Source organism: Melanerpes formicivorus, unplaced genomic scaffold (assembly GCF_026170545.1).
Source record: "Melanerpes formicivorus ecotype bairdi unplaced genomic scaffold, bMelFor1.0.p_v2 SCAF_2, whole genome shotgun sequence".
In the NCBI taxonomy this organism is placed as follows: Eukaryota; Metazoa; Chordata; class Aves; order Piciformes; family Picidae; genus Melanerpes; species Melanerpes formicivorus.
Genome location: NW_027142354.1, coordinates 39014611 through 39041728, shown reverse-complemented (window position 1 = coordinate 39041728; position 27118 = coordinate 39014611). Strand labels below are relative to the sequence as shown.

The window sequence follows — 27118 nt, the reverse complement described above, 5'->3', positions numbered from 1 at the left end:
CCAGCATGGCCAGGGAGGTGACTAATGGACATTATTTTAATCTCTACAGCCTGTTAATCTCCTACAGCCTGTTCATCGCTTCTCTCCCTTGTGTTACTCCTCAGGAGCTGTGGATTGCATTGATCACTTCCAACCCCTAACATTCTGTGATTCTGTGGTTACTCATGAGTGGAGTAACCCCCTCCATCTCATAGCACCTCTTTTTCTAGGCAGTTGGGTATTGTGTGACAGGAGGTGTTGCAGTGAGCAGTTGCCATAGAGAGGGGATGCACCAGGCAGCCCATCCTCACTGGTGTGTGTTGGATACCATACAGACAACAGGCCCTCAGGGCTGTGGTGTTGTCTGTACTGTGATTCCCTTTGTGGGAGGCTGGTAGACATATGACTGGGTTGTTGAACTGGAAATTGCAAGGATGAGCACCAAAGAGGCTGTTCCTTACCATATGCTGCTGAAGACTGATGCAGCAGTGGGAGCAAATGAATATAGTGAGCTACTGGACTGAACTGCTGACTTCCTCAGCATCCCAGTCACAATCCTTAATCTTTCTATTCCTGGTTCCCTTACTTGTGCAGCTGCTGACCACCTGCCAGGAGGCCATGGACATCTGTGTCTTTGCAAATGAGAGACCTGTGTAAGACTGTGAGAAAGTGACCAAATCTCTTCAGTGTAACTGTTTGTCCTCCACAGAGGAGAGATGATGTATTTTTTTTCCTTTTCCCACCCTCCTTTCTCCAGGCATGATGTGGGCCGCCCTGGGGTGTCACAGCACCTTTTTCTACTGTCTTTGCAGGTGAGCAGCAAGTCATCAGCAGGGCCCACTCGTGGGAGCTGCTTTTGCTCCCTGTCCTAGTGTGCCACCATCACTATGGCCAAGAGCCAAGAGAATGATGCAGTCTGTGGCCAGCTAAACAATGTAATTTCTGTGCAGTGGGAACAATGCATCACCCAGGTCCGCAGGGTCCACTGGTATTGAGTTACTGTTAAGGGAGAAGGAATGCTGAATTGAATGCAGTAGCACTCACTGAGTACTCCCAAGGGAGGAGGAGAGCAGAGGCTGCATCTTGTGAGTAGAACAGGGATTGCAGGCCAAAGTCCTGCTTGCTAATTAATCTTTAGGACTCTAGGGCAGCCTTTAGGTCTGGAGCAAGCACTGTTGTGGGCTGGCACTGCAAGATGAGCCCCGCTGAGATCCCAACCTGTTGCTCAGTGTGGCTCCAGTTTTAGGCCCCCACTGCTGCTGGGAGGAAGGTGGTGCCTTATGCTCTTCCAGTGTGGTGAGGCTTCCTCATGCTTTGAGAGAAAAGGTGTAGATGCTTGTTCTCATGTCTTCTGTTTTTGTCCTACCCTCTCCATCACTTGCTGGCTCCATCTGCAGCCTCCTGTGCTCAGAAGCTCAGCAAGGAGAGCACAAAAGGGAGCAAAGCTGAGGAGTCCTCCCATTTCCCAAGTGTCCTTAAATTAAAGTGCCAAGACGAGGTAGTGAAAAATATATCTGTGACCTTTCGTTGCTCCTGCCAGGTACTTCACAGTCCTCAATGTGACACCAGCTAAGTCGCAGAGCCATGTCTCAGCAGGTGACAGTTTCTCCTGCTGTCTTTCTCACTCTTTCTGTCTGGTAACAGGATCTTCTTAAACACATCATTGCATATGCACTGTGACAAGCAAAGCTTGCAGAGTAAAGTCAAACAGCTTGATGTGAATTTTAGGCTCCACTCTTAGATGTGTATTGTAGCTCTGTGTACACATCATCCCCTTGCATTTTGCCCAGGAGCAATGGAGTAGTGATAAAAATATCCCTTAGGTAGCAATTCTCATGACATTAGTCCCTAGCCTGGCTGGAAATGTCCTGATCTACAATGTTTCTGGCAGAAGCTTGTGATTGCATTGAGCTCCAGCCACCTCTGAGCTTTGCTCAGTGAGGCAGTGTTTGTGGAATCTCAAAGACTTCATTATCTTGGGGTTGCTCAATTTTTATCTAAAGTTATGTAGGCTGGAAATCTTGCAGGCCCAGACACCTGAGATCACAAAATCAATTCTGCCGTCTATTAAATAGGTGTAATTCCCATCGACTGCACTGAAAGTTACAATTTTGCAGCGGAAGGTGGAATTGGATCCATATGTATTAGAGACAGAAAACCCATCATTGGCTTCCTCTGGACCTGTTTCCAAGGTCAGTGCAAGATGCTTTCCAAGCATTTCCAGCGCCTCATTCAGTCTCCAGTGGACTGGAGATCCCGCCATCTCCCGCCATCTCATCACAGAATCAATAAGGTTGGAAAAGACCTCAAAGGTCATCAAGTCCAACCTGTCACCCAATACCTCATGACTACTAAACCATGGCTTCGAGTGCCATGTCCAAGCCCTTTTTGAACACCTTCAGAGCAGTTGAGATCTCCCTCCATCTCCCCCCATCATCTCCCACTATCATCACACCAGTGGTGTCCCCCAGGGATCAGTTCTGGGCCCCATCCTGCTGAATATCTTTATTGATGGTCTGGATGAGGGGACTGAGTCAGTCATCAGTAAATTTGCAGATGACACCAAGCTGGGGGCAGGTGTTAATCTGTTAGAGGATGGAAGGGCTCTCCAGAGGGACCTTGACAGGCTGGACAGATGGGCGGAGTCCAACATGATGGCATTCAACAAGTCCAAGTGCCAGGTGCTGCACTTTGGTCACAACAACCCCATGCAGTGATACAGGCTGGGGTCAGAGTGGCTGGAGAGCTGCCAAACAGAAAGGGACTTGGGGCTACTGATTGACAGCTGGCTGAACATGAGCCAGCAGTGTGCCCAGGTGGCCAAGAAGGCCAAGGGCATCCTAGCCTGCATCAAGAATAGTGTGGCCAGCAGGAGCAGGGAAGTAATTGTGCCCCTGTACTCAGCCCTGGTTAGGCCACACCTTGAGTCCTGTGTCCAGTTCTGGGCCCCTCAATTTAAGAAGGACATTGAGACTCTTGAATGTGTCCAGAGAAGGGCAATGAAGCTGGGGAAAGGCCTTGAGCACAAGCCCTGTGAGGGGAGGCTGAGGGAGCTGGGGTTGTTTAGTCTGGAGAAGAGGAGGCTCAGGGGAGACCTCCTTGCAGTCTACAACTACCTGAAGGGTGGTTGTAGCCAGGAGGGGGTTTGTCTCTTTTCCCAGGTAACCAGCACCAGAACAAGAGGACACAGTCTCAGGCTGTGCCAGGGTATGTTTAGGCTTGAGGTGAGGAATAAGTTATTCACAGAGAGAGTTGTTAGCCATTGGAATGTGCTGCCCAGGGAGGTGGTGGAGTCACCATCCCTGGAGGTGTTCAAGAGAGGATTGGATGTGGCACTTGGTGCCATGGTTTAGTAGTCATGAGGTGTTGGGTGACAGGTTGGACTTGATGATCTTTGAGGTCTTTTCCAACCTTATTGATTCTATGATCTCCCACCACCACCTCCCACCACCATTTCCCTTTACCTTTAAGTAATTAAACATGCCAAAGGGTGGAAAGCAAAGCCTACTACCAATGGTTTCATTTTTATGTACATGGTTTTTGAGTGCTTTAACTTGTGGCTTTTTCTTTTTTGGGTTTTTTTTTTTTTGAAGGCTTGGGTTTGGTTTTTTGTTTTTGGTGTTTTGTTTTTTGTGTGTGTGTGATTGGATTACATTAGGCATTGAAAATGTTGAAATTAATTCCTCCTGGCAGACCTCTCTAAACCTCCCAATCTGCCTTCCATCCTACCTCCATCTTCTAATTCAGAAGAGAACAGCAATGTTGTCAAATCTGTGTGGCTTGAACTGATCAGCAAAAATGGTGTTGCCCTCTAAGTTTCCCTGTAGCCCTTCTGGTAGAGGGCTTATTCAAACCTTTGTTGGTGCAGCCAAAAATGTTGGTGTAGCATTAACTCTAGATGTAAATTATAGTATATCCCTTTACTTCCATAGGCTTAAGCATTTGCACTTGTTTGTCTGTGTGGGCATGCCTTGCTGAAGCAAAGCATGGGGATCAATTTCAGTGCAATTGGATCAGCCAAAATGCTGCCTGGCATTAGCTCTGTCCTTGCTATTTAGTAGTGGAATGAGGCTGACCATAAGGGATAGGTGAAAGAGGCACTTGGCTAGGACTGGTAGGGACTATGGAGGCTTTACCTTGGTGCCCACTTCCTGTCTGTGAAAGCTCTCAAAGTTAGGGCTGGTAATGAGTGTTCTCACCTCCTCGGGGGAACAGGAGAAGCAGGCTTTGTCCTCCAAGATATTCCATGCTTTTCAGATTATTTCTGTCACATCTATAACAAGAATAGCCATAGAATCATAGAATCAATAAGGTTGGAAAAGACCTCAAAGATCATCAAGTCCAACCTGTCACCCAACACCTCATGATTACTAACCCATGGCACCAAGTGCCATGTCCAATCCCTTTTTTAACACCTCCAGGGATGGTGACTCCACCACCTCCCTGGGCAGCACATTCCAATGGCCAACAACTCACTCTGTGAAGAACTTTCTCCTCACTTTGAGCCCAAACTACCTGAAGGGAGGTTGTAGCCAGGAGGGGGTTAGTCTCTTCTCCCAGGCAACCAGCACCAGAAGAAGAGGACACAGTCTCAAGCTGCACCAGGGGAGGTTTAGGCTGGAGGTTAGAATAGAATAGACTAGACTAGACTAGACTAGACTAGACTAGACTAGACTAGACTAGAATAGAATAGAATAGAATAGAATAGAATAGAATAGAATAGAATAGAATAGAATAGGTTGGAAGAGACCTTCAAGATCATCATGTCCAACCTATCATCCAACACCTTAGGAAGAAGTTCATCATAGAAAGAGTGACTGGCCATTGGAATGTGCTGCCCAGGGAGGTGGTGGAGTCACCATCACTGGAGGTGTTTAGTTAGAGACTGGATGGGGTGTTTGGTGCCATGGTTTAATTGATTAGATAGTGTTGGATGATAGGCTGGACGCTAGGGAAGCTTTAAAGCAAGACATGGCTGAGTTTTCTGGCTTGATAATACATGCCTTTCTGGTTACTTACTGTGACAGCAGATCTGCTAAAAGGTGTACCAACTTGTGCTTTGTGGATGCAGGGTTTGACCATACCCTTTGCTTCCAAGATCATTTTCTGAGGCAGAGGCCTGGGACAGTACCACCAACCTGATCTCCTTCCATGATCAGGTGACTGCCTGGTGGATGTGGGGCAGGCTATGGATGTAGTCTACCTGGACTTCAGCAAGGCCTTTGACACCATCCCCCACAGTAAACTCCTGGCCAAGCTGGCAGTTTGTGGCTTGGACAGGAGTACACTGCGTTGGATTAGGAACTGGGTGGTGGTGAATGGTGCCACATCCAGCTGGCAGCTGGATGTTAGGAAGAAGTTCTTCACAAAAAGAGTGATTGGCCATTGGAATGGGCTGCTCAGGGAGATGGTGGAGTCACCATCACTGGCGGTGTTTAGGAAGAGACTGGATGGGGTGCTTGGTGCCATGGTTTAGTTGATTATATAGTGCTGTATGATAGGTTGGACTTGATGATCTTGAAGGTCTCTTCCAACCTGGTTTATTCTATTCTATTCATCCATCCACTGTCCTGCAGCATAAACCCAGAGCTATGCAGCTGACAGATGGCCACAGGAAACATGCTGTTCTTCCACTGGTGCTTTGTGAAGAGTCTTGAGGTGACAGATATGGAATGTCCTCGCAAGTTGTTTGCTGCAGTTGGTTGTTAGTCCATACTTTTAAAAAATTCTTCCACCATATCTCCAATATTGTGAAGTTTAAGGATGGAAAATCTGCATATTTCCAAATTTCAGCATGCCTGAGTGATGTAAAACTTTATGGTCTCTCTAGCATGGTGCTGCAGTGTAATTGAAAGCTATGATAGTGTCTTTCTTTAGAATAGAATAGAATTAACCAGGTTGGAAAAGACCTTCGAGATCAAGTCCAACCTATCACCCAACACCATCTAATCAGCTAAACCATAGCACCAAGTGCCTCATCCAGTCTCTTCTTAAACACCTCCAGTGATGGTGACTCCACCACCTCCCTAGGAAGCACATTCCAATGGCTAACAACTCTCTCTGTGTAGAACTTCCTAACATCCAGCCTAAACCTCCCCTGGTCCAGCTTGAGACTGTGTCCTCTTCTTCTGGTGCTGGTTGCCTGGGAGAAGAGACCAACCACCACCTGGCTACAATCACCCTTCAGGTAGTTGTAGAGAGCAAGAAGGTCTCCCTTGAGCCTCCTCTTCTCCAGGCTAAGCAACTCCAGCTCCCTCAGCCTCTCCTCATAGGGCTTGTGTTCCAAACCCCTCCCCAGCCTTGTTGCCCTTCTCTGGACATGTTCCAGCAACTCAACATCTTTCCTAAACTGAGGGGCCCAGAACTGGACACAGGACTCAAGGTGTGGCCTAACCAGTGCTGAGTGCAGGGGCAGAATTACTTCCCTGCTCCTGCTGACCACACTGTTCCTGCTACAGGCCAGGATGCCATTGATTTTCTTGGCCACCTGGGCACACTGCTGCCTCAAAGTTGCTTCATAAAGAGCAATGTTAGCATGAATGAGATCAAATGCCTGTACCAGTCTGGGAAGGAATGGAAAACTACGTTCCTGGTCATTTTTTGGTCATCAAAGATGAGAATTGCTTTTTGGGTTTTGGTTATTTTCTGGTTTGACGGTTTGGTTTTTGGCTTTTTGGTTTTTTTCCTCCCCTCTCCATGAGTTCTGGCTGAATTCCAACTTAAGTAATTATATTCTACTTCCCTAATTCCCTCTGAAGCTTCAGATCGGTTTAGATTGCTTTTCTCTTTCTAGCCTGAGCAATTAGATAATATTCCTGAGCCCTGTTAACCAGCTGTGTTCTACCTCAGAGGAAGCCATGTTTTATTGCTTATGGAAGCAGTCCCCTTCCCCCACCTGTGTACTTATAAAGTCTTTTTTGTATGACAAATGATAGTGAGACAAAGTAAATTCCAACAGCTAGGGTGTCTGGTATCTGTGGTCTGCTAAGGGTAAGCTGCAGAAGGTGCTTTATTCTCTACTGGTTCTGCAGCATGTATCAGCTGCCCTGGGTGGTTTTGGTGAGGGTAACACTCTACTGTAGTGCTCGTGGGAAATGGTGTTGCTTGTGTTTTAGTGGTGGAAATGGCGCTTAGGAACTGCAGTACAGGGAGGGGGAGGTGTTCGAGGCAGTTCCTTCTAATGGCTCCACACTGCATATATGCATCCAATTTTCCATGATGCAATTTGTAGCAGAGCAGCTGGTGATGCTAATCCTTTGCCCTTAGTGGTCACATATAGCAAGGATTAGCAGAGCATCCTCCAATGAAGGGCTCTTGCTCCAGCTCCTCCCCTGTAAAACTGAAGATGCTGAGGGGATGTTTGGCTTGATCCTTTACACTGGGCACAGCAAGAAGGGGTGTTACACTGCCACATAGTGCCACACACATTTTGTATTCCTTTTGAGTCTTACACGAGTCAGTGTGGGGGGAAGTGTTTTCTCAGGATTTAAAGTGTTGTGTGGAGCATCTTATGTGAGAAAAGGTATTTGTTTAGCTTCCCATACTTGCACCTCATCCCATGGACAACTCGAGGGGCTGTTACATGTCTTACAGTGATGTAGTCTGTTTCCCACCATCACTTGAAGAATGTGTGTCTTTCTTGCAGTGAGGGTGCATCGAGCTCAACCAAGATTGTTGATAATCATACCCATTTACTCTGATGTGAGCTCAGATCCCTTTGCTATGTGTTTTGAAGTGACAAACAAAAAGATGACCAGCCTGGAACAAGACAGGTGTTTAGAGTGCTGTTTCTTCACCCTGTCTTAAACCTGCTTCTGACAACCTGAACTGAATGCCAGAAGATGTTCCTTGTTGCAAACATGAAAGCAGCATGAAGATGCTTATCTTGGGGAGATGTTTATCTTGGTAAGATACAATATAGGCAAATGTAGTAAATAAGAGTGAAGCCAAATTAACACTTGCATAAAAATTCTGCAGGGCTTGCACATCCTCTTGGCTCTGGAGTTTACAAGGGAGTACTTTTGCAGCCTATGAGTATAAAGGCAGGATAGAGCATATCACTATTCCACAATACAGGAACACATGTGGTGAGAACTTGGGCATGTGAACCATCTGGAGGGCTGTTTTGTTTAATGCATGTATGGGGTATTGGGAAGGAGGGATTCTGTCTGCTTCTACCATGTTGGGGAGAGAGGTAGTACACAAGCAGCTAAAGCAGTTGCCAGCAGTTTTCATCTCTGGTGGTAATTGTTCTCCAAGAAAGTCTCCAAAGGCTATCATTGCTGCATTTGGAAGTAGCTGCACTGTAAAACGTTCCAGTAGCCACATTTCTCATACTAAAGAAGTATAAATCTGTTGGTGTGTATTTTTACACAGCCACTGAGTTAGTGGCTCTTAATATATAGGACTGGTATCTGTCGATGTTCTGGGGACTTGAATCCTGCTCAGCCAAAGGAGTGATAGTTCTCTATTCCTCCAAACCAGTGACTGGGAACCGGGGCTTGCCATGTATGGGACTTTGGGCCCTATGATTGAGTTTTCAGCCATTTTTTCTGGCTCCCTTCTAAGTGGTTGTATGGTCCCTATGCATGCCTGCACCCATTTGCTCTCTGCCCATCCAATTCCCCAAGCAGCAGTTGCTGTCTAAAGGTTGTGAGGTCAGAGCTGTGCTGTTGTCAACTATATCTGGCATTCCTGACTGCAGTGTGAGTCTTCCTGGGGCACTCCAGGGTTCTGGTTACCCCAAATCAGCTTTAACTTCAATGTGTGATTGTCACCAGGAGCAAGAAAATACTTGGCACTCTCTTGGAGATTGATGGTATTTGGATTAATTAATGGATAGCAGTCTTTCCCCACATCCATCCATCCCTGCCACCTCATCCCTCCTATTAGTATGAGCTTAGATTTGTTTTCAGTTATTTTTTATTAAGTGTTGCACAGAACAGTAAAATCCTCATCAGTTTACTGGGGATATTAATCCTTTGCCCGTCTCCAGCACATTTTATCTGATGACAAAGGTTTGTTTTACAAACATTAATTACAAAGCTTCATAACCCCCCTGTGAGGAAGCTAATAACCACAAAAATACTTGTATGGTATTATGCATCTTCAAAAACTTGGATAAATAATAAGCTTTGAAGTCCCCTGCATGGCATGGTAGTGCAATTAATTCAAGTGACACAAGGAGACAAGATGCACTAAGGGGAGAAAGTGGTGCTTGCCCAAGGTCACACATCGAGTCAATTATTAACTAGTGTTCATTAAAGATTCTCAGTTTCTGGGCTTTCTTCCCGCTCTCTTCCTTGGTGCCATGGTTGAGCAGTGATACCTGAAAGCAGTAAAGGGTGAAGGCAATGAACTGAAGACCATTAGGTCCATGTAACTGAGGAAAAATACAGGGTGCTGTGTCTCCTGGGCATTACTGGGGATGTTTGGCTGAAAACCTTTGTGGTTAACAGGGTCCTGAAGAGCTATTTGCTCTGATGCAGCAAGTGAAATCCTTTGTTGTTTAATGAGTAGCTCTGCAGCTACTTCAGTTGTCTACCTGTCCCCTTTGGCAGGCAGTATCAGGGAAAGCATGTGGCTGATAACTAAACTTTTTGTTTCCTGCCTCTTTTAGGACATGATCAAACAGGAAGAGAAATTTGAAGGCATGGCCACTGTCATGCATGACAGAGCAGCTCATTTTTGGATGCTCAGCAGCACACATGCACACATGCTTGTTGCCCCATGGAAAGAGCCACAAGCTTGGATGTACCCACTGCTGGAATAAGGCATGACTTTATTTTCCCTCAGCCAGTTTCATAAGCGTGTCCAGGCCAACTCCCTCTAAATGAGGATAAGCAGAAATGATTTGCAAGACTCAAATGGTTCTTGGTTGTTTCCCCAGTGTAATTTATAAAAGAAGCAGAGAAGTCATTCTGGCCCCAGTACTCAGCACTGGTTAGGCCACACCTTGAGTCCTGTGTCCAGTTCTGGGCCCCTCACTTTAGGAAAGATGTTGAGTTGCTGGAACGTGTTCAGAGAAGGGCAACAAAGCTGGGGAGGGGTTTGGAGCACAAGCCCTATGAGGAGAGGCTGAGTGAGCTGGGCTGCTTAGCCAGGAGAAGAGGAGGCTCAGGGGAGACCTTCTTGCTGTCTACAACTACCTGAAGGGAGGTTGTAGACAGGCAGGGGCTGGTCTCTTCTCCCAGGCAACCAGCACCTGAACAAGAGGACACAGTCTCAAGCTGTGCCAGGGGAGATTTAGGCTGGATGTTAGGAAGAAGTTCTTGGCTGGATGTTAGGAAGAAGTTCTTCCCAGAAAGCGTGATTGGCCATTGGAATGTGCTGCCCAGGGAGGTGGTAGAGTCACCATCACTGGAGGTGTTTAGGAAGAGACTGGATGAGGTGCTTGGTGCCATGGTTTAGTTGATTAGATAGTGTTGGGTGATAGGTTGGACTCAATGATCTCAAAGGTCTCTTCCAACCTGGTCTGGTCTATTCTATTCTATTCTATTCTATTCTATTCTATTCTATTCTATTCTATTCTATTCTATTAATTTTGTCATGTTGGATTTTGGAACTCACCAGGATGGGCAACACCTATCTCAGTGAAACATGGCGATGGTGCCTTGGTAATGGGTGGCATATCTTGTGTGACAAGCACTGAGGAACAGTTCCAGACTCAGCCATCAGGTTGCTGGGGAGCTATATCCCTCCTGGAAACAAACACATGTGGAGGTTTTTTTCCCTTTGTGTAAAATTCAAGCAGGCTGAAACTGAGGGCAAAACTAGTGTTTAGAATGTAAACTGTGTGCTTGCCTCTTGGGCAGCGCAAGGAGCTTGCCTGTTGAGGGGATAGCAGTTCAGTTTTGCACACTGCAGAGCCTGAAGCACATGTTTGCAGACACTGTGCCTCTTTCCTTCTTCAAACACTTTTTCCTTTAAAATGGCAAACCCTCTCTCCACTTTATGTTTAAATTTGTCCAAGGGTCTTCTGCAACAGGCTGGGTTGGTTGAGATCTTTAAGGAAGGTGGTTGGTTTGGAACTTTGCTTTCTTTGGGAGTTTGCTTTCTGGCTGTCTCCTTCAGGGATCAAGGGATTTTTTTGTTCTCTGTGGGATAGGCTGTTCTGTATCATTCCACAAACAGCTGAAGGCCCAGAAGCACTTTTTTTAAAAAATGAAGTTTCTTACCAATACCAAGGGAACACAAAGTGGAACTGAGGATGAGTGGCTTTAAAATATGCTGAGGTCTTAGCCTGCCCTTGGCCTTGCCTAAGTAGGGCAAAGCCTTTTCTCTGGCAGAAGAGAGTTTGAGAACAAAAGTCTTTTAAAGAGCTTTCCTCATCAGACACACTTGGGCTTTGAGGCTGGTGCCTGTCAGCGTTTCAGTCTCTGAGCTTTATTTCCTTAGTGTCAAAGATCATCTTGCTTCCTTCGCAAGGCTGTCAGCTAGACCCTGGCTGCTTTGATACAGCTGTGTTAGTCCCCGAATCCCCTGTTGAACAAGCTGCTCAACAATGTTTGCACAAATGCATGGTTGTGGGTAGAGAATTAATCTCTGTTTCTACCCCCTGTGCACTCAGCCAGCTGAGAAATTATTTTAAATGCTGTCCCGTGTGCATTAGAGCTTCCCCAATTTCCTCTACAAGTCTCTGGTGTTTCAGATGATATTCTGACTCCGCACTGACGCAGAGTAATAAATTCATAACCTTGCTTTGCAGAACTTGCTCCCAAGTTCATTGCTATCAGTCTCCCACCAGGGAATGGCCGAACCAGCATGAGCCTGCCTTGCTTCTCTTTGCTTGCATTTCAGTTATCAGATGTTTTCACAAAACCCTTTAGTAGTCCATTTTCCTTTTCCCCTCTTTGTTTTGCCTCTTATTCCCCCAAACAGGTTAATCATTCAAGCTGCAGTAGCTGTTTGTCTCTGTATGCTGAACTCCATCAGCATAACCAGGATGTGGCAGTGCCAGAGCTGTCACCATGTTGCAGAAACTGGGGGTTGTTCTTCAGACTTAACACCTGGCACTTGTGGTTGAGGAGAACCCTTTGTAGCATTGGTCCAAACCCCATCCTGTTTGTGGAAACAGCCTTGCAGTGCTGACATAAGTTAATCACATGTGCATCCAGAGTGTGGTCCTGTCTTACTAAGGATACCTGCAGGTGGAAGGGAGAGTACAGAAGGCCAAAGCTAGTAACTCAGTGCTGAAGAGGCTGGAAACAGGCTTGTGCTTTATTGTTTCTGAAAACTCCTGGAGATGCAACTTATCCACTGGGCATTTACTCCCCTATCGCCTTCTGTTTCCTGAGCAACAATAAGCCGAGTACTGGGCTGAGGAGTGCCTGCCCAGGTGAGGCAGTGTGGCCAGATGTGCTGCACAGCTGGAGAGGAGTAGATGGATAATCTATTAAAGGGAAACAATGTAAACTGTTTGCTATGGTGTCAAGAATATTTCACTGCATGAGCAGCATGTGGCAGATGCAAAGTGACAGAAAGTGCTCCCTGTGTGCAGAGCCTTATAGAGACAAAGATGAGTTCCCTGTCTACTGCCAAAGCAACTGGCAGAGGCTACCCTGAGTTTAACAACGTTGTAAAAGACCCTTCTGTAGCATTTGTGTGCAACAGGAGAAGGGGCAGTTCATGTGTCCTCATTTCTCAACCTTAAAATAATTTAGAAAAGTATAATGGGCTGACTGTGGTTCGTGCACCACTGCCCTCTCCTGTGTGCATGGGGGGATGGTGGTTGTGAGTAAGGCTGTGTTGCACTCTTCTGTTACTTGTGGGCAGAAGAACTGGTCCTCTGCTTTCTCCCATGATCCTGATGTCCTTGGGTGCCGCTGCCTCTGGGGATACCCTTTGCCATGATGGGGCAACAAGGCTGGTGAGAGGCCTTGAACACAAGCCCTATGAGGAGAGGCTGAGGGAGCTGGGATTGTTTGGCCTGGAGAAGAGGAGGCTCAGGGGAGACCTGATTGCTGTCTACAACTACCTGAAGGGTGGTTGTCGCCAGGAGGGGTTTGGTCTCTTCTCTCAAGCAATCAGCACCAGAACAAGAGGACACAGTCTCAAGCTGCACCAGGGGAAATTTAGGCTCGACGTGACAAGAAAGTTCTTCACAGAGAGAGTCGTTAGCCATTGGAATGTGCTGCCCTGGGAGGTGTTGGAGACACCATCCCTGGAGGTGTTCAAGAGGGGACTGGACGTGGCATTTGGTGCCATTGTTTAGTCATGAGGTCTGTGGTGACAGGTTGGACTTGATGATCTTTGAGGTCTCTTCCAACCCTGTTGATTCTGTGATTCTGTCTTTGCCTGGCAGCTTCAGAGTGCTTTGTGGAGATGCAACTAGTGGCTCTGCTGTCAAGGATGGTTTCAACCTTGCACGTAAACTGGGAATTTGATCTTCATTATGTGTGAAAAATGCAGCTTACCCTCTACAGATACAGTGCTTAGTCCTCACTGAAGGAATGAATTTGCAGAGAATTTCCAAGTCAATCTATTAATTGGCTTGAACTAAGATTACTTTTTTTCTAAAGTATCCTCAGTAAGGGATTTAGTGTTTGTCAGTCTCCTTTGTCTGGAATTAATAATGTAATAGCACCAGCTCTTCAAACATGACATGTAATTGGAATTCATTGAAATCTTATGTCTAGGATAAATTTGAAGAAAATAGGTTGTAATTAAACTAAGTTATTAACAGTTACTATATCTAATTATTGTGACTGTTGTTCTGCTCTGGGTCAGGTGGGAGATCATTATCCCAAATTCAAACCAATCTAGGGCTTCAAAATGAACACTGATTATGAAAGGAGGTATGCACAATTAAAAGACTCCAAATAATACCAACTCTTTCCAGTTACAGTGCCAAGCACCAGCAACATTATGACTAAGATGTATTACTGCTCTCAGCTCTAGCCAAGATGAAACAGGTTTAAAAAATTGTGCATTTTCCCTCTCCTTTGGCAAAATGAGCAGAAGATAAATAAATGGTGTGTTCCCATACCCTGCTGCATCTGGTTTATTTCTACTTTTTCTTTCCAGTGTAATATTAAATTAATTTCCTGGGTTAGTTATTCTAGCCTCAGGGAAGAATTGCAAGATTTCTATGCCGTTTGCAACTCTTCGATTGGTTACGTGTACTTCTTCCTTCCTAGCTTTGTTTTCACCCAGTTGCAGGTCTTGCAGTGATGTGTTAGAAAGCTTCCGCATCCACATCCACACCTTGAGTCCTGTGTCCAGTTCTGGGCCCCTCAGTTTAGGAAAGATGTTGAGTTGCTGGAATGTGTCCAGAGAAGGGCAACAAAGCTGGGGAGGGGTTTGGAGCACAAGCTCTATGAGGAGAGGCTGAGGGAGCTGGGATTGCTTAGCCTGGAGAAGAAGAGGCTCAGAGGAGACCTTCTTGCTCTCTACAACTGCCTGAAGGGAGACTGTAGCCAGGTGATGGCTGGTCTCTTCTCCCAGGCAACCAGCACCAGAACAAGAGGACACAGCCTCAATCTGCACCAGGGGAGGTTTAGGCTGGAGGTTAGGAAGAAGTTCTTCATAGAAAGACTGGCCATTGGAATGGGTTGCCCAGGGATGTGGTGGAGTCACCAACCCTGGAGGTGTTTTGGAAGAGCCTGGATGGGGTGCTTGGTGCCTTGGTTTAGTTGATTAGATAGTGTTGGATGATAGGTTGGACTCGATGATCTCAAAGGTCTTTTCCAACTTGGTCTGGTCTATTCTATTCTATTCTATTCTATTCTATTCTATTCTATTCTATTCTATTCTATTCTATTCTATTCTATTCTATTCTGTTATGCAGGTGCTCGCTACCAGTGGCAGCACTTCTTATGGAGAAGGATTTTCTTCTACCCTCTGCTCTTTCTTCCTCTCCCCACTGTCTTTATTAGAAGTCCAGAAGGGAGAGGAAACAAAGAGCTGACAGAGATTAATATGCTCTATGAATCAAAGCCTCTGGAAGTGTTTCTGTGGGTTACTTACCTTCCTAGTGAGAGTGGGAGACTTGTGCAAAATTTCTCTTAAACTGTTCTTTCCCCTGCCTAGAAAAATGCCAAGGAACTTGGGCAAAAGCATTTTAAATGGCATCTACCTCGCACTCCTTTGTTGCCTATTTTGCTGCAGCTAATTAAAAGAGAAAAGCCTTTTAATATTTAAGCACCATTAACTTGGCTGAATTATTAAATGTCAATTTGCATTATGTGCATAAAAGGATCAATAAACAAAGAGAATAAAACAATGGAGGTGACTGGGGTTAGAGAGATGTCAGCTGCTCCTAGCAGAACCAGAGAGAATTTCTTGCTTGTCTGCCAGGTTGGGGATATTAAATATTGGTACCCAAGGGCGTATAAACTGGGGACTTTCTAGGAGTCTGCACACCAAAGGTAGATCAGAGATGTGAAGGATGCTGTCAAGGTAAAACATTACCTGGCTTGATTTTTAGGAGTGTCATGCAGTCCCCATTGTCTCAGCACAGCTGACAATTTACTTGCATTTTCTTCCACTGCTGTCTCTCTTCCTTTGGGGTGGAGCTGAGATGTCGTACTTGCTTTTCCATCTCGCAGTTGATCTGCTGGCAATAGCTTTCAGGCTCAAATTCCTTGTGTTGGTGAAAAGGGATATGGGAGAAAATCCAGAGGTAAACATTTTTTTCCTAGAGCACTTCTTGTTGCACAAGAAGTTTTCTTCTTTCACTTCTGTGACTATGACTTTTTAGTGCCGTATTAGACAGCCTTGGAGGCAAAAGTTTGGCCTTTGCATTGTAGGCACTAGACTCAAATTAGGTACAGATTGATCTCTGGCTGTGCTTCAGGCTTCCTGCCTGATGATGGACAAGTAATTTCATTTCTTTCTCTTCTCCAGATGGCAGTGCGCTATAGCACCATTTCCCCACCTAACAGCACTACTTGGGAAATAAAAGCATCAGGGTTTTTGTGAGGGCCTGTATGGGAACCTATTAAAGCACAACGACCTCTTTCCATGGAGGACTGTATCACCAGCAGCATCTCTGTATCATCAGCACCCCTGTTTCTAATGATGTGCTTGCTGGGAGCAGGTGAGTACCCGTCAGAGGGATGCCAAGTCTCTGCTGTACAATAGTACCCAGTAAGTGGTTGTACTGGGGCTTGTGCCACAGTTGCCTGTCCCCCACCAAGTGGCTTGGGGCTGAGAGCTGCTCTCATGCAACCACCCTGCTTTGCTCCTCTGGGAAGTGATTTTGCTGCAGGAGACCTGGGATACCTGTGGGATGGGTACTGCTGTGTGTAGAGCTTTGGACAGAGAGGAGACCCTGCTGCCTGCAGTTTTCAGTAGGAAAAAAAAGAGGATTTAAAATACTTAGATGAAGGGTAGCATTTGTATTTCCAGCTCTTTCTAACTGTGGTGAGAACAAAACAGGCTTTTCAGTGAAGTTTTATTTTACTCTCTTTCTTGTGGCTGTTATCACCCTCTGGCTCCTGCAGTGATTTCCTCCCCACCCCTGCTCAGTTTCACAACTCAAATAGCCTTTCACTTTCTGTGGAGGCTGGGTATAGCAGCGGGTAAACACGGCCATTTGTTGAATCTTTCCTCTCCTACATAGAGAGGATGTTTGCACTGCCACCACATCGTGATTGGCCTCACATCCTCAGCTCCCTCTGAGCCAGCTATAGATGGGGTCATGGAAGCAGCAGAGCTGTGACAGGTGAGAATTTAGTATAGATTCAATGCCTGACTGTTTACTCAGCTTCTCAGATGGGCTTTGTGGTCTGCACTGAGCTCTGTGCCTTTGCAGGAACTTGTCTGACAGCGATGGAGCTGCTTTAGTCATGTGGACAAAGACGTCTGCAGCAGAGCTGAGGCACCAGCTAGTCAAAGTCCCAAGCATCTTGCTTTGTTAACCCTGCAATGGTACACCCACCCTCTGGGGTTAGCAGTCCTGAGTGTGTAATGTCCCCTTGCGCTCTTCGTGTAGACAGAAGTCCTCTGACAGATCTTCTCTGCCAGACCCCAGTTTCCACCTTGGAATTGAAGAATTTGGGCCTCGGGGTTTATCACTCTGGACAGCACCAGATGGAGTTTTATGGAAGCACTCCTGTTCTTACCCAGCTTGTGTTTGGGTACTCTGATGACATACTGGTTTGGGTTTTATTACTTTTCTTGTCTGTTTTTGTTTGTTTACTATACTTAGAGCTTGAACCCACCACTCTCCCTGTGTTTCCAGGGGTGAATTTTAGCAGATACATGACTTTAGAGTCATCACCAGGAAGGTCTGGAGCATCCTGCCAGCCAAGGAACACAGTTTGAAACGGCTTCCTCTGCCTTTCCTTATTTTTCATGATTTGGGTGCCACAGCTGTTGCCTGATGTTCTTCACTCTTTTGATGTGAAAAGGAGCCTGTAGTTACTCATTGATTAGAGTTCATGTACATTTGATGCTAATCTAGTCAACAGATGATTAGCAAATTGATGTTCTTTTCTCCCTTTCAGAGGGATGAAGTATCTGTTTGTGATCTTCTTTCATCTCCTATGTTAAATGGTCCAGAAATGAAACAACAGCTGAGTTTCAAAGTATGCTGGTCTATAGACCTGTGCACATTTCTCTTTGTTGAACAGTAGCTGTTTTACTAAATTGACTTAAAGTATAAAAAGGGAAAGGAAGTGGAACCAGCAGTGGCTTTAGAAATGAGCCGATCTTGACTTCAGGGAAACAGGAGAGAGGTTAAACCCTTGGGACCATTTGAGCAAAGTCTATTTGCCGGTAAAAGTTATTGTTGGTGGATCCTGGGGACATTGCCAGTTGGACTTTGCTACCTGTACTGACAAACTGCAGCATGCCTGTGAAAGGCAGTCTTCCTGGCTGAGTGGGGATGTGCAGCTTCATTGGCTCCTGCATGCTGTCACAGAGGAGTGAAAAGGGAGGGCAAAAGTGCAAGATGCATAAAGAGCAGTGAGCCTTGGCTTTCCTGCTGACTGGCTGCTGGGGGGAGCTTCTGGTGATGGGCATGTTACAGACAGAGCATGAGGGCTTAGAAAGGCCAGAGGGTCAACAGGCCTTCTGTATGACTATAACTGCTTATTACCCTTCAGAGGGTCATGGTGCATGGAGCAGCTGAAGATTAACTTGGGACTGGGGACCTGGTGGGAGTTTCAATAAGCAGGCAAGGGATTTAACTTGCAAGTAGCCAGATGCTGGTGTGTCCTCCGGGGACTGTTCCTGCAGCACATGGTCAAGATAAATGAGTGCACTGCCTGTGTCCAGCTGAATTCCTTTCTTTGTAGTCTTCTTTTCTCTGACTGGGCCATTTCATTTTGGGTTGCTTTCCCAGCTGAAAACCAAGTCAGCCTGTCAGCGGTCTCTGCACTAGAAGATGCCTAATTTCTTCCCCAAGCTGCTCGCCTCATTTGTGTTTTCCCCTTAAGAGCTTTAAGTAGCAACCAGACAAGAAATGGCTTTTTAAGTGCAATACTTTGAGCACTCATCTTGGCAGGATCACCTTGCCTGAGCTTGGCTCTGTGGCTCATTGGGTTTTGCAGCAAGATTTAGAGATATAGCTCAGGCTCTGAAGCTGGCACAGTGGGAAGTGGGTGGGGAAAGATGATGAAGTTATTTTTATGGACATTCTGAGATAGACATGCTTTCTTCATTTCCCAACCAAAGCTGGAAGCTTCCAGGATGGTATCTTGAAGGTGCAGGTTCTGACTGCCTCCATATCTGGGGCACCTAAAAATTGGAAGACAGCTGAATTCATATTGCCAGCATTGAGTCATCTGTACAAATTCCACTTAAGCATAGGAGTCACGGAGTGATGCAGAGTTTATGCCACCATAATGTTGTGTGCAGCATCTGTCAGTTGATTCCTGTCAAGGAAAGCTGTTGATTGATTTTGCTCTGCTGCTTGATACTCTGCAGATGGGAGGACCTCGGTAAGAAAATAGAATAGAATAGAATAGAATAGAATAGAATAGAATAGAATAGAATAGAATAGAATAGAATAGAATAGAATAGAATAGAATAGAATAGAATAGATCAGACCAGACCAGACCAGACCAGGTTGGAAGAGACCTTTGAGATCATCATGCCCAATCTATCATCCAACACCACCCAATCAACTAAACCATGGCACCAAGCACCCTATCAAGTCTCCTCCTAAACACCTCCAATGATGGTGACTCCACCACCTCCCGGGGCAGCCCATTCCAATGGGCAATCACTCTCTCTGTGTAGAACTTCTTCTTAACCTCCAGCCTAAACCTCCCCTGGCACAGCTTGAGACTGTGTCCTCTTGTTCTGCTGCTGGTTGCCTGGGAGAAGAGACCAACCTCTGCCTGTCTACAACCTCCCTTCAGGTAGTTGTAGAGTGCAATAAGGTCTCCCCTGAGCCTCCTCTTCTCCAGACTAAGAAACCCCAGCTCCCTCAGCCTCTCCTCATAGGGCTTGTGCTCCAAACCCCTCACCAACTTTGTTACCCTTCTCTGGATGCACTCCAGCAAGTCAACATCATTCCTAAACTGAGGGGCCCAGAACTGGACACAGGACTCAAGGTGTGGCCTAACCAGTGCAGCGTACAGGGGCAGAATGACCTCCCTGCTCCTGCTGATCACACTGTTCCTGCTACAGGCCAGGATGCCATTGGCCCTCTTGGCTGCCTGGGCACACTGCAATGTTGTGACCACCTAGGAGAACTAGTGATCCCCTACAGGCAGGGGAGCTGGGTATTGGCAAAGGGTTAGTGATGATCTGGTGACTGATACTTCAGTAAAGGACACAGTAAAACAGCTCTGAATTGAGCAAAGGTCTTGGGAGACGGTTTTGAAGTCACTGGCAGGTGCACCTGCTATTTGTGACTTCTCACGTGGTTTTGGGGATGGCATTTTTTTCTAAAAAACAAAACCCAAAAACCAAAATCACAGAGATGCTTGAGGAAGGTGACATTGATTAAGCAAAAAAACGTTATTTTAAGAGCATGCAAATCATCTAGCCGAGCTTTGTAAAAGGAAACTCTCTTGCTGGAGATGCAATCAGCTGGAGATGTAAAGGCATAGTCTTGCCCTATTCCAAGGGGAGGAAAAAAAAAAGTATTAAAAAACAATCCCATGCTATTTTAAGTAGCCAAGTTTCATGCTCTGTGATTACTGTCTACAACTCTGTCATTTCTCTATGCGTTTCCCATTGAAAATGAGATTCGTCTTCTGTCGCTCTGGGAGTACTACGGAGTATAGATGTGGTTGCTTTGTGTATCTTGGAAGTGGCTGTGTTTCTCTGGTGGGTGGATTGATGTTTGTGTTTTAGTGATTATCAGTGTACAAGTAGCAAAGGAGTCTCCTGCTGAAACAGGACGTGTTCCCTGCTGCTAACTTAGTCCAGAAGCACAGTATGCAGAATGTTTTGGTTTGAGTGTATGTGTTTTGGGCTGCAGGGAGAACACTGGTGCATGGGAGCAAAAGAGCCTCAGTGGAGATCTGTCTCACTTGGGGTTGTAACCCTTGGCATCAGCATGCAAGGAGGGCTTCCTGATGGCTTTTACTTTAGGATGAACTGCCTAGGCAGCACATCATGTTGGAAGAGTCAACACAAGGAACTTGGGTAAGGGGGAAGCACAAGGAATGTGAGGAGATCCAGGACTGTGGATGTGCTTTGCTCATCAGCTGTCCCTGGGGGCTTCTGCATTGCCTTCCTGTCTACTATGGGACTAGCCTGGCCTTTTGGTAAAAGTTGGAGCCTATTGTGGCTGAGCTGTACCAGGTGGCTTCAGCAAAAGGAAGATCCCTGGAGGGGCTGCACAGCCTTTGTCATTGTGCTGGTCAAAGAGGCTGGAAGAGGTTAGTGTGGTGAAGGAGGCAGTACCCAAGCAAGCAGACAGGGAATGTGTTCAGAAAGTGGTGGTAATAATTGTTCTCCTGGTCAGGCTCTACAAAAATATCCAGTGCCTGAGCTTGATTACACCTACCCACTGTCATCTTCTCTCAGTCTGCTATTGTGTTGGTCTTAACTGCTGATGGGTATGGGTGGTCTTTCTTCAGCCATTAATATGCTATTGATCCACAGCCCTGCTGATAGTGTTAATGGACACTGTGTGTTATTATTTCCATAATCATCCTCAAGCTAGAGTCAATCTTCTTTTTCAAATGGCCCATCGATACACCCTGCATTGTGGGCTTGGAGTTGGACTGGTTAATTTGCTTTGTCGAAGGTTTGAGCAAAGCCTGTGGTTTTCATCTGCAGTGGAGTGATCAATGACACCAGCTGAACAGTGATAGAGCACAGCATAAGGTAGCTGCCACCCCCCACCCCACCCCCCCCACCCCCCGAGCAGGCAGGAGCAAGGTGTTTTGTCTCACCATCAGGATGCTGCTCCTGCAGGCCCTTCCCATCCTACTAGATCTTCCTCACTCCTACCGAGTGTTGCTAGTACATCTCTTCCCTTTACTTGTGTGCTGGCTTCTCTTTGTGCTCTGCTAAGGGGTCATAACCCTTTCCTCAAAGGTCTTCATGTTTGTACGCCCCTGTTCTTCAGAGCTGTGAAATGCATGAACAGACAAGATAAAATGCTAACTAAAACAGTAACTTCAAGGCCTGAGCTGCTTCCTGTGTGCTTTGCCCTGCAGGGTCTGTAACACTGCTGCAGGGCAATTCTACCCATGAGCAGGCAGTTACTGAGAGTGGCTGTTCAGCAAGGAAAGCCACATGTGGATTTCTTTAATGAAATGCTTATTCAACCCCACTGCGCTCCACAAACACTGAGTATTTTTCCTGTTTCTGGCAACTCCCTTCAAGGTGCATCCCTTACATGCTATTCACTCAGGAGGGGAAGAGTAAGGGAAGGAAACAGTCAGGTTCTTAAGGTGTTTAAGCAGCAGATCAACAGCTGATGCCCCCCCACCAGCTTGTTCCCATGTAAATGAGCAGCGAAAGTCCAGGGAGCCTGTGAACGGGGGGTAGGGCAGGACCCTGACTTCACTTCTTTGCATACTTATGTGCAAAAGAGGCTGAATTATAATGACACCAGATGTGTGGGAAGGCATCACTTGCCTTGCAAGGCAGGCCTGAGGAGCAGACTGAGCCTGACAAAGAGGGAAAGCTGCAGGTGCAGCTTCTTTCTCTCCCCCACCCTGCATGAGAGGGCTATCAAAGGTGGGTGGATTCGGCGTGGCTGCGGGTGCTGGGCCAGCAGCTTTGCAGCTGCATGTTCAGCCTTGAGGCTGTCTGTAGGACATGTGCAGGGGGCAAAGGTGGTGGAGGGGCAATCTAACAGTGATGGCTAGTGTTAGCCTGCTGAGAAGGCAGCGGTGAGGTGTAGCTGGTGCTATGCTGCAAAAGAGGTGAGCAGCCTGCCCATGTGGTTGCCAGCTGTGACTGAGGGAGGGTCAGTGCAGTGTCTGTCACTCACTGTCCTCGCTGAAGAACCTCTCACTGTTGCTATTGTAAGCGATAGAATCTGAGGCCCCAAGAGATGAACGGCTAGACCTGTGAACCAAGTACAGATTACTCAGTCCTCTCCAAGAGATGATTGCTTTCACTGTTTGTGTATTTTAATATTAGCAACCTCTAAACACCAAGAGTCTCAACTTCGCAGATTATGGGGATAATAACATTGTACAGTACACTGCACTGGGAATAAAGTTATTTTATCCACTCCAATTTCCTTGTGGTTTAATGTGTACATATATCAAGTGAAAGCATAGCAGAGGCCAAATGCACTGCAAGTGAGACTTTTCCTGAGGAAGGATCTAATTCTGAACCCTGCAGGTTCAGAATCTGATTTCCCATCCCTGCCCCTAGTTAAGTATCTAGCATTTAGTATTTGTCTGGCCTGGTTTCTCTGGAACCCTTTGTGTTGGGAGCCTTCCCTAACCTGATTTCTTACCTGGAAGTGGAGTGGAAGTAATGACACATCTGTCCCTCAAAATATTGGGGGAGGAGGGAAGTGTGTGACAGCTTCTCCTTTCTTCCCCATAGAGGTCATCTGAGATTTTTTCTAGACCTTTGCTTCTGAGTTTGCTGGCCAGGGGAGGGAAATTCTGCCACAGGAAGCCTTCACAGGGCAGGTTGTATTTATGCAAGGGTTGTTCTATGGGAACACTTCTGAGAATGGCTGGGTTAACACATCTAAGTGCTGGGTTCTACACATTGGCTACAACAACCCCATGCAGCGCTACAGGCTGGGGTCAGAGTGGCTGGAGAGCGGCCAGGCAGAAAGGGACCTGGGGGGACTGGTTGATAGTAGGCTGAACATGAGCCAGCAGTGTGCCCAGGCAGCCAAGTGGGCCAATGGCATCCTGGCCTGGATCAGGAATAGTGTGGCCAGCAGGAGTAGGGAGGTCATTGTGCCCCTGTACACTGCACTGGTTAGGTCACACCTTGAGTCCTGTGTCCAGTTCTGGGCCCCTCAGTTTAGGAAAGATGTTGAGTTGCTGGAACATGTCCAGAGAAGGGCAACAAAGCTGGGGAGGGGTGCTTGGTGCCATGGTTTAGTTGATTAGAATAAACTTTATTAGAATAAACCAAACCAGGTTGGAAGAGACCTTCAAGATCATCGTGTCCAACCCATCAACCAATCCAACCCACCCAAACAGCTAACCCATGGCACCAAGCACCCCATCAAGTCTCCTTCTGAACACCCTCAACGACGGCGACTCCACCACCTCCCCGGGCAACCCATTCCAATGGGCAATCACTCTTTCTGTATAGAACTTCTTCCTAACATCCAACCTGAACCTCCCCTGGCGCAGCCTGAGACTGTGTCCTCTTGTTCTGGTACTGGGTGCCTGGGAGAAGAGACCATCATCAGCCTGTCTACAACCTCCCTTCAGGTAGTTGTAGAGAGTGATAAGGTCACCCCTGAGTCTCCTCTTCTCCAGGCTAAGCAGCCCCAGCTCCCTCAGCCTCTCCTCATAGGGCTTGTGTTCCAAACCCCTCACCAACTTTGTTGCTCTTCTCTGGACTCGTTCCAGCAAGTCAACATCCTTCCTAAACTGAGGGGCCCAGAACTGGACACAGTACTCGAGGTGTGGCCTAACCAGTGCAGTGTACAGGGGCAGAATGACCTCCCTGCTCCTGCTGGCCACACTGTTCTTGATGCAGGCCAGGATGCCATTGGCCTTCTTGGCCGCCTGGGCACACTGCAGGCTCATGTTCATCCTACCATCAACCAGCACCCCCAGGTCCCTCTCTGCCTGGCTGCTCTCTAGCCACTCTGACGCCAGCCTGTAGCACTGCATGGGGTTGTTGTGGCCAATGTGCAGAACCCGGCATTTGGATGTGTTAAATCTCATGCCGTTGGATTCTGCCCATCTGTCCAGCCTGTCGAGGTCCCTCTGCAGAGCCTCTCTACACTCCAGCAGATCAACTCTTGCGCCCAGCTTGGTGTCGTCAGCAAATTTACTGATGATCGACTCAATCCCCTCATCCAGATCATCAATAAAGATGTTAAAGAGCACAGGGCCCAGCACTGATCCTTGGGGCACACCACTAGTGACTGGCTGCCAGCTGGATGTGGCACCATTCACCACCACTCTCTGGGCTCGGCCCTCCAGCCAGTTCCTAACCCATCGCAGTGTGCTCCCGTCCAAGCCATGGGCTGACAGCTTGGCCAGCAGTTTGCTATGTGGGACGGTGTCAAAGGCCTTGCTGAGGTCCAGGTAGACTACATCAACAGGCCTTCCCACATCCACCAGGCGGGTCACCTGATCATAGAAGGAGATCAGGTTGGTCAGGCAGGACCTGCCCTTCCTAAATCCATGTTGGCTAGGCCTGATCCCTTGGCCATCCTGTAAGTGTTGTGTTATTGAACTCAGGATGACCTGTTCCATAATCTTGCCTGGCACTGAGGTCAGGCTGACAGGCCTGTAATTCCCTGGCTCTTCCAACCGGCCCTTCTTATGGATGGGCACCACGTTGGCCAGCTTCCAGTCCTCTGGGACCTCGCCAGTGAGCCAGAACTGCTGGAAAATTATGGAGAGTGGCTTGGCCAGCTCATCTGCCAGCTCTCTCAGCACCTTAGGATGAATCCCATCTGGTCCCATGGACTTGTGGGGATCCAAGCTGCTAAGGAGAGTTCCAACCACCGCCTCATGGAACATAGGGAAACTGTGCAGCTCCCTGGCGCCTTCTGCTAGCTCTGCAGGCCAGCTGTCAGGAAGACGTTCTGCCCTTCTAGTAAAAATTGAGGCAAAGAAGGTGTTAAGTATCTCTGCCTTTTCCTTATCCTTGGTTACAATGTTCCCCTCCGTATCCACCAAGGAGTGGAGGTTTTCCTTCCCCTTCCTCTTACTATTAATGTATTTATAGAAGGACTTTTTGTTGTCCTTCACAGTAGAGGCCAGTTTAAGCTCCAAGTGTGCTTTTGCCTCCCTAATTCTCTTCCTACAAGACCTAGCAACATCCTTAAACATTCTGTGGGTTGCCTCCCCTCGCTTCCAAAGGTGATACACCCTCTTTTTTTCCCTCAGTTCCATTAAAAGTTCATGAACCATCCAGGCTGGCCGTCTGCCCCGGCGGCTCATCTTCTGGCACATTGGCACAGCCTGTCCCTGAGCCTTCAACAATTCTTCATTGAAGTAGGTCCAGCTCTCCTGGACCCCTTTGTTTTTAAGGGCTTTATCCCAAGGAACCCTCTGAATTAGTTCCTTGAGTAACCCAAAGTCTGCCCTCCGGAAGTCCAGAGTGGAGGTCTTCTTGCCGCCCCTCTTGACTTGACCAAAAACTGAGAATTCAATTATCTCGTGGTCACTGGACCCCAAACACCCTCCAACCACCACATCGCCCACCAGTCCTTCCCTGTTGGTGAAGAGGAGGTCAAGCATAGCCTTGCCCCTGGTAGGCTCTCGCAGCACCTGGGATAAGAAGCTGTCCTCCATGCATTCTAAAAACCTTCTAGACTGTCTCCTCTCTGCCGTGTTGAGTTCCCAGCAGATGTCAGGCAGGTTGAAGTCGCCCATGAGAACAAGGTCCAGAGATCTTGAGACAGCCCTAAGCTGCCTATAGAATGCTTCGTCAACATCTTCCTCCTGGTTGGGTGGTCTATAACAGACTCCAACCAGGGTGTCTGCCCTGCTGGTCTTCCCTCTAATTCTTATCCACAAGCATTCAACCCGATCGTCCCTAGTCTAGTGTTGGTTGGACTCAATGATCTCAAAGGTCTTTTTCAACCTGGTCTGGTCTGATCTGGTCTGGTCTATTCTATTCTATTCTATTCTATTCTATTCTATTCTATTCTCAGTCTCAAGCTGCGCCAGGGGAAGTTTAGGCTCGAGGTGAGGAGAAAGTTCTTCAACAAGAGAGTCATTAGTCATTGGATTGTGCTGCCCAAGGGGGTGGTGGAGTCACCATCCCTGGAGGTGTTCAAGAGGGGATTGGACATGACACTTGGTTCCATTGCTTAGTCATGAGGTCTGTGGTGACAGGTTGGACTTGATGATCTTTGAGGTCTCTTCCAACCTTAGTGATACTGTGATACTGATTCTATCCCTATCCCTATCTCTATTTCTATTCCTATTCTATTCTATTCTACTCTATTCCTGCTTCCTCTCTAGCACACAGCTTCATGCTCCAGCCTTTGTTTTCCCTCCTAAGGGCCTTCTGTGAAACTTTACTCTGACAGACACAGTCCTGCCATCCTGTTGTGCTGGCAATGTGCAAACTGTCTGCATTCTGTAATCCTCCAGGAGACCTGGGATGATGTCAAACAATAATGTATTCTTTCTGTTCAAGCACATTAAAAGTGCAATTAATCCTCACAGTCTCTCTGCCCATCTGTAATGTGGCATGAGGTGACTTTCCCAGCCTTTGTGTTCTGTGGCAGGCTGAGCTTGGAACAGAGACCTTCATGAGTCTCATCTTGTGATTTAATGCAGTCCCGTAAGCGCTGGATTGGTTCATTGCTCAGCCCCTACCACTTCATTAATGTCAAGTTGTTACCAAAGGCAGAGTTTCTTAGACTCCTATGCTATCTACCCCAGTGCTTTTCTTCCCAAGACCATCCTAGGCTTTCTGATCTCTCCTTTGAGAGACATGGGTTCACACAGGATTTAAGACATGGCAAACTGGTTGTTGGGGCTGCTGAGGACCTGGAGCTGTGATTGCAAGAGGGATACTACAGTCTAAGCAATGGGAATTCACTTGAAGTGATCCCCCTTTCTAATGAATATCTGAAAGGTACTGGTAAGGGTAGCAAAAG

General features: G+C 47.1%; 1 protein-coding gene across 4 annotated transcripts in view; it reads left to right on the top strand.

Moving 5' to 3' along the window:
• The window catches only part of MDGA1 (MAM domain containing glycosylphosphatidylinositol anchor 1), a 198946-nt gene that overhangs the window by 32120 nt on the left and 139708 nt on the right, over positions 1-27118 (top strand). The window contains exon 1 of one of the 4 annotated variants that reach the window (XM_068157444.1): positions 15887-16018. The exons of the other annotated variants lie outside the window; for them this stretch is intronic. Within the exon in view, the coding sequence (XP_068013545.1) occupies positions 15943-16018 (76 nt within the window). The 5' untranslated portion in view covers positions 15887-15942. Of the gene's footprint in view, positions 1-15886; positions 16019-27118 lie in introns of those variants that run through there. 4 annotated transcript variants of the gene reach the window in all.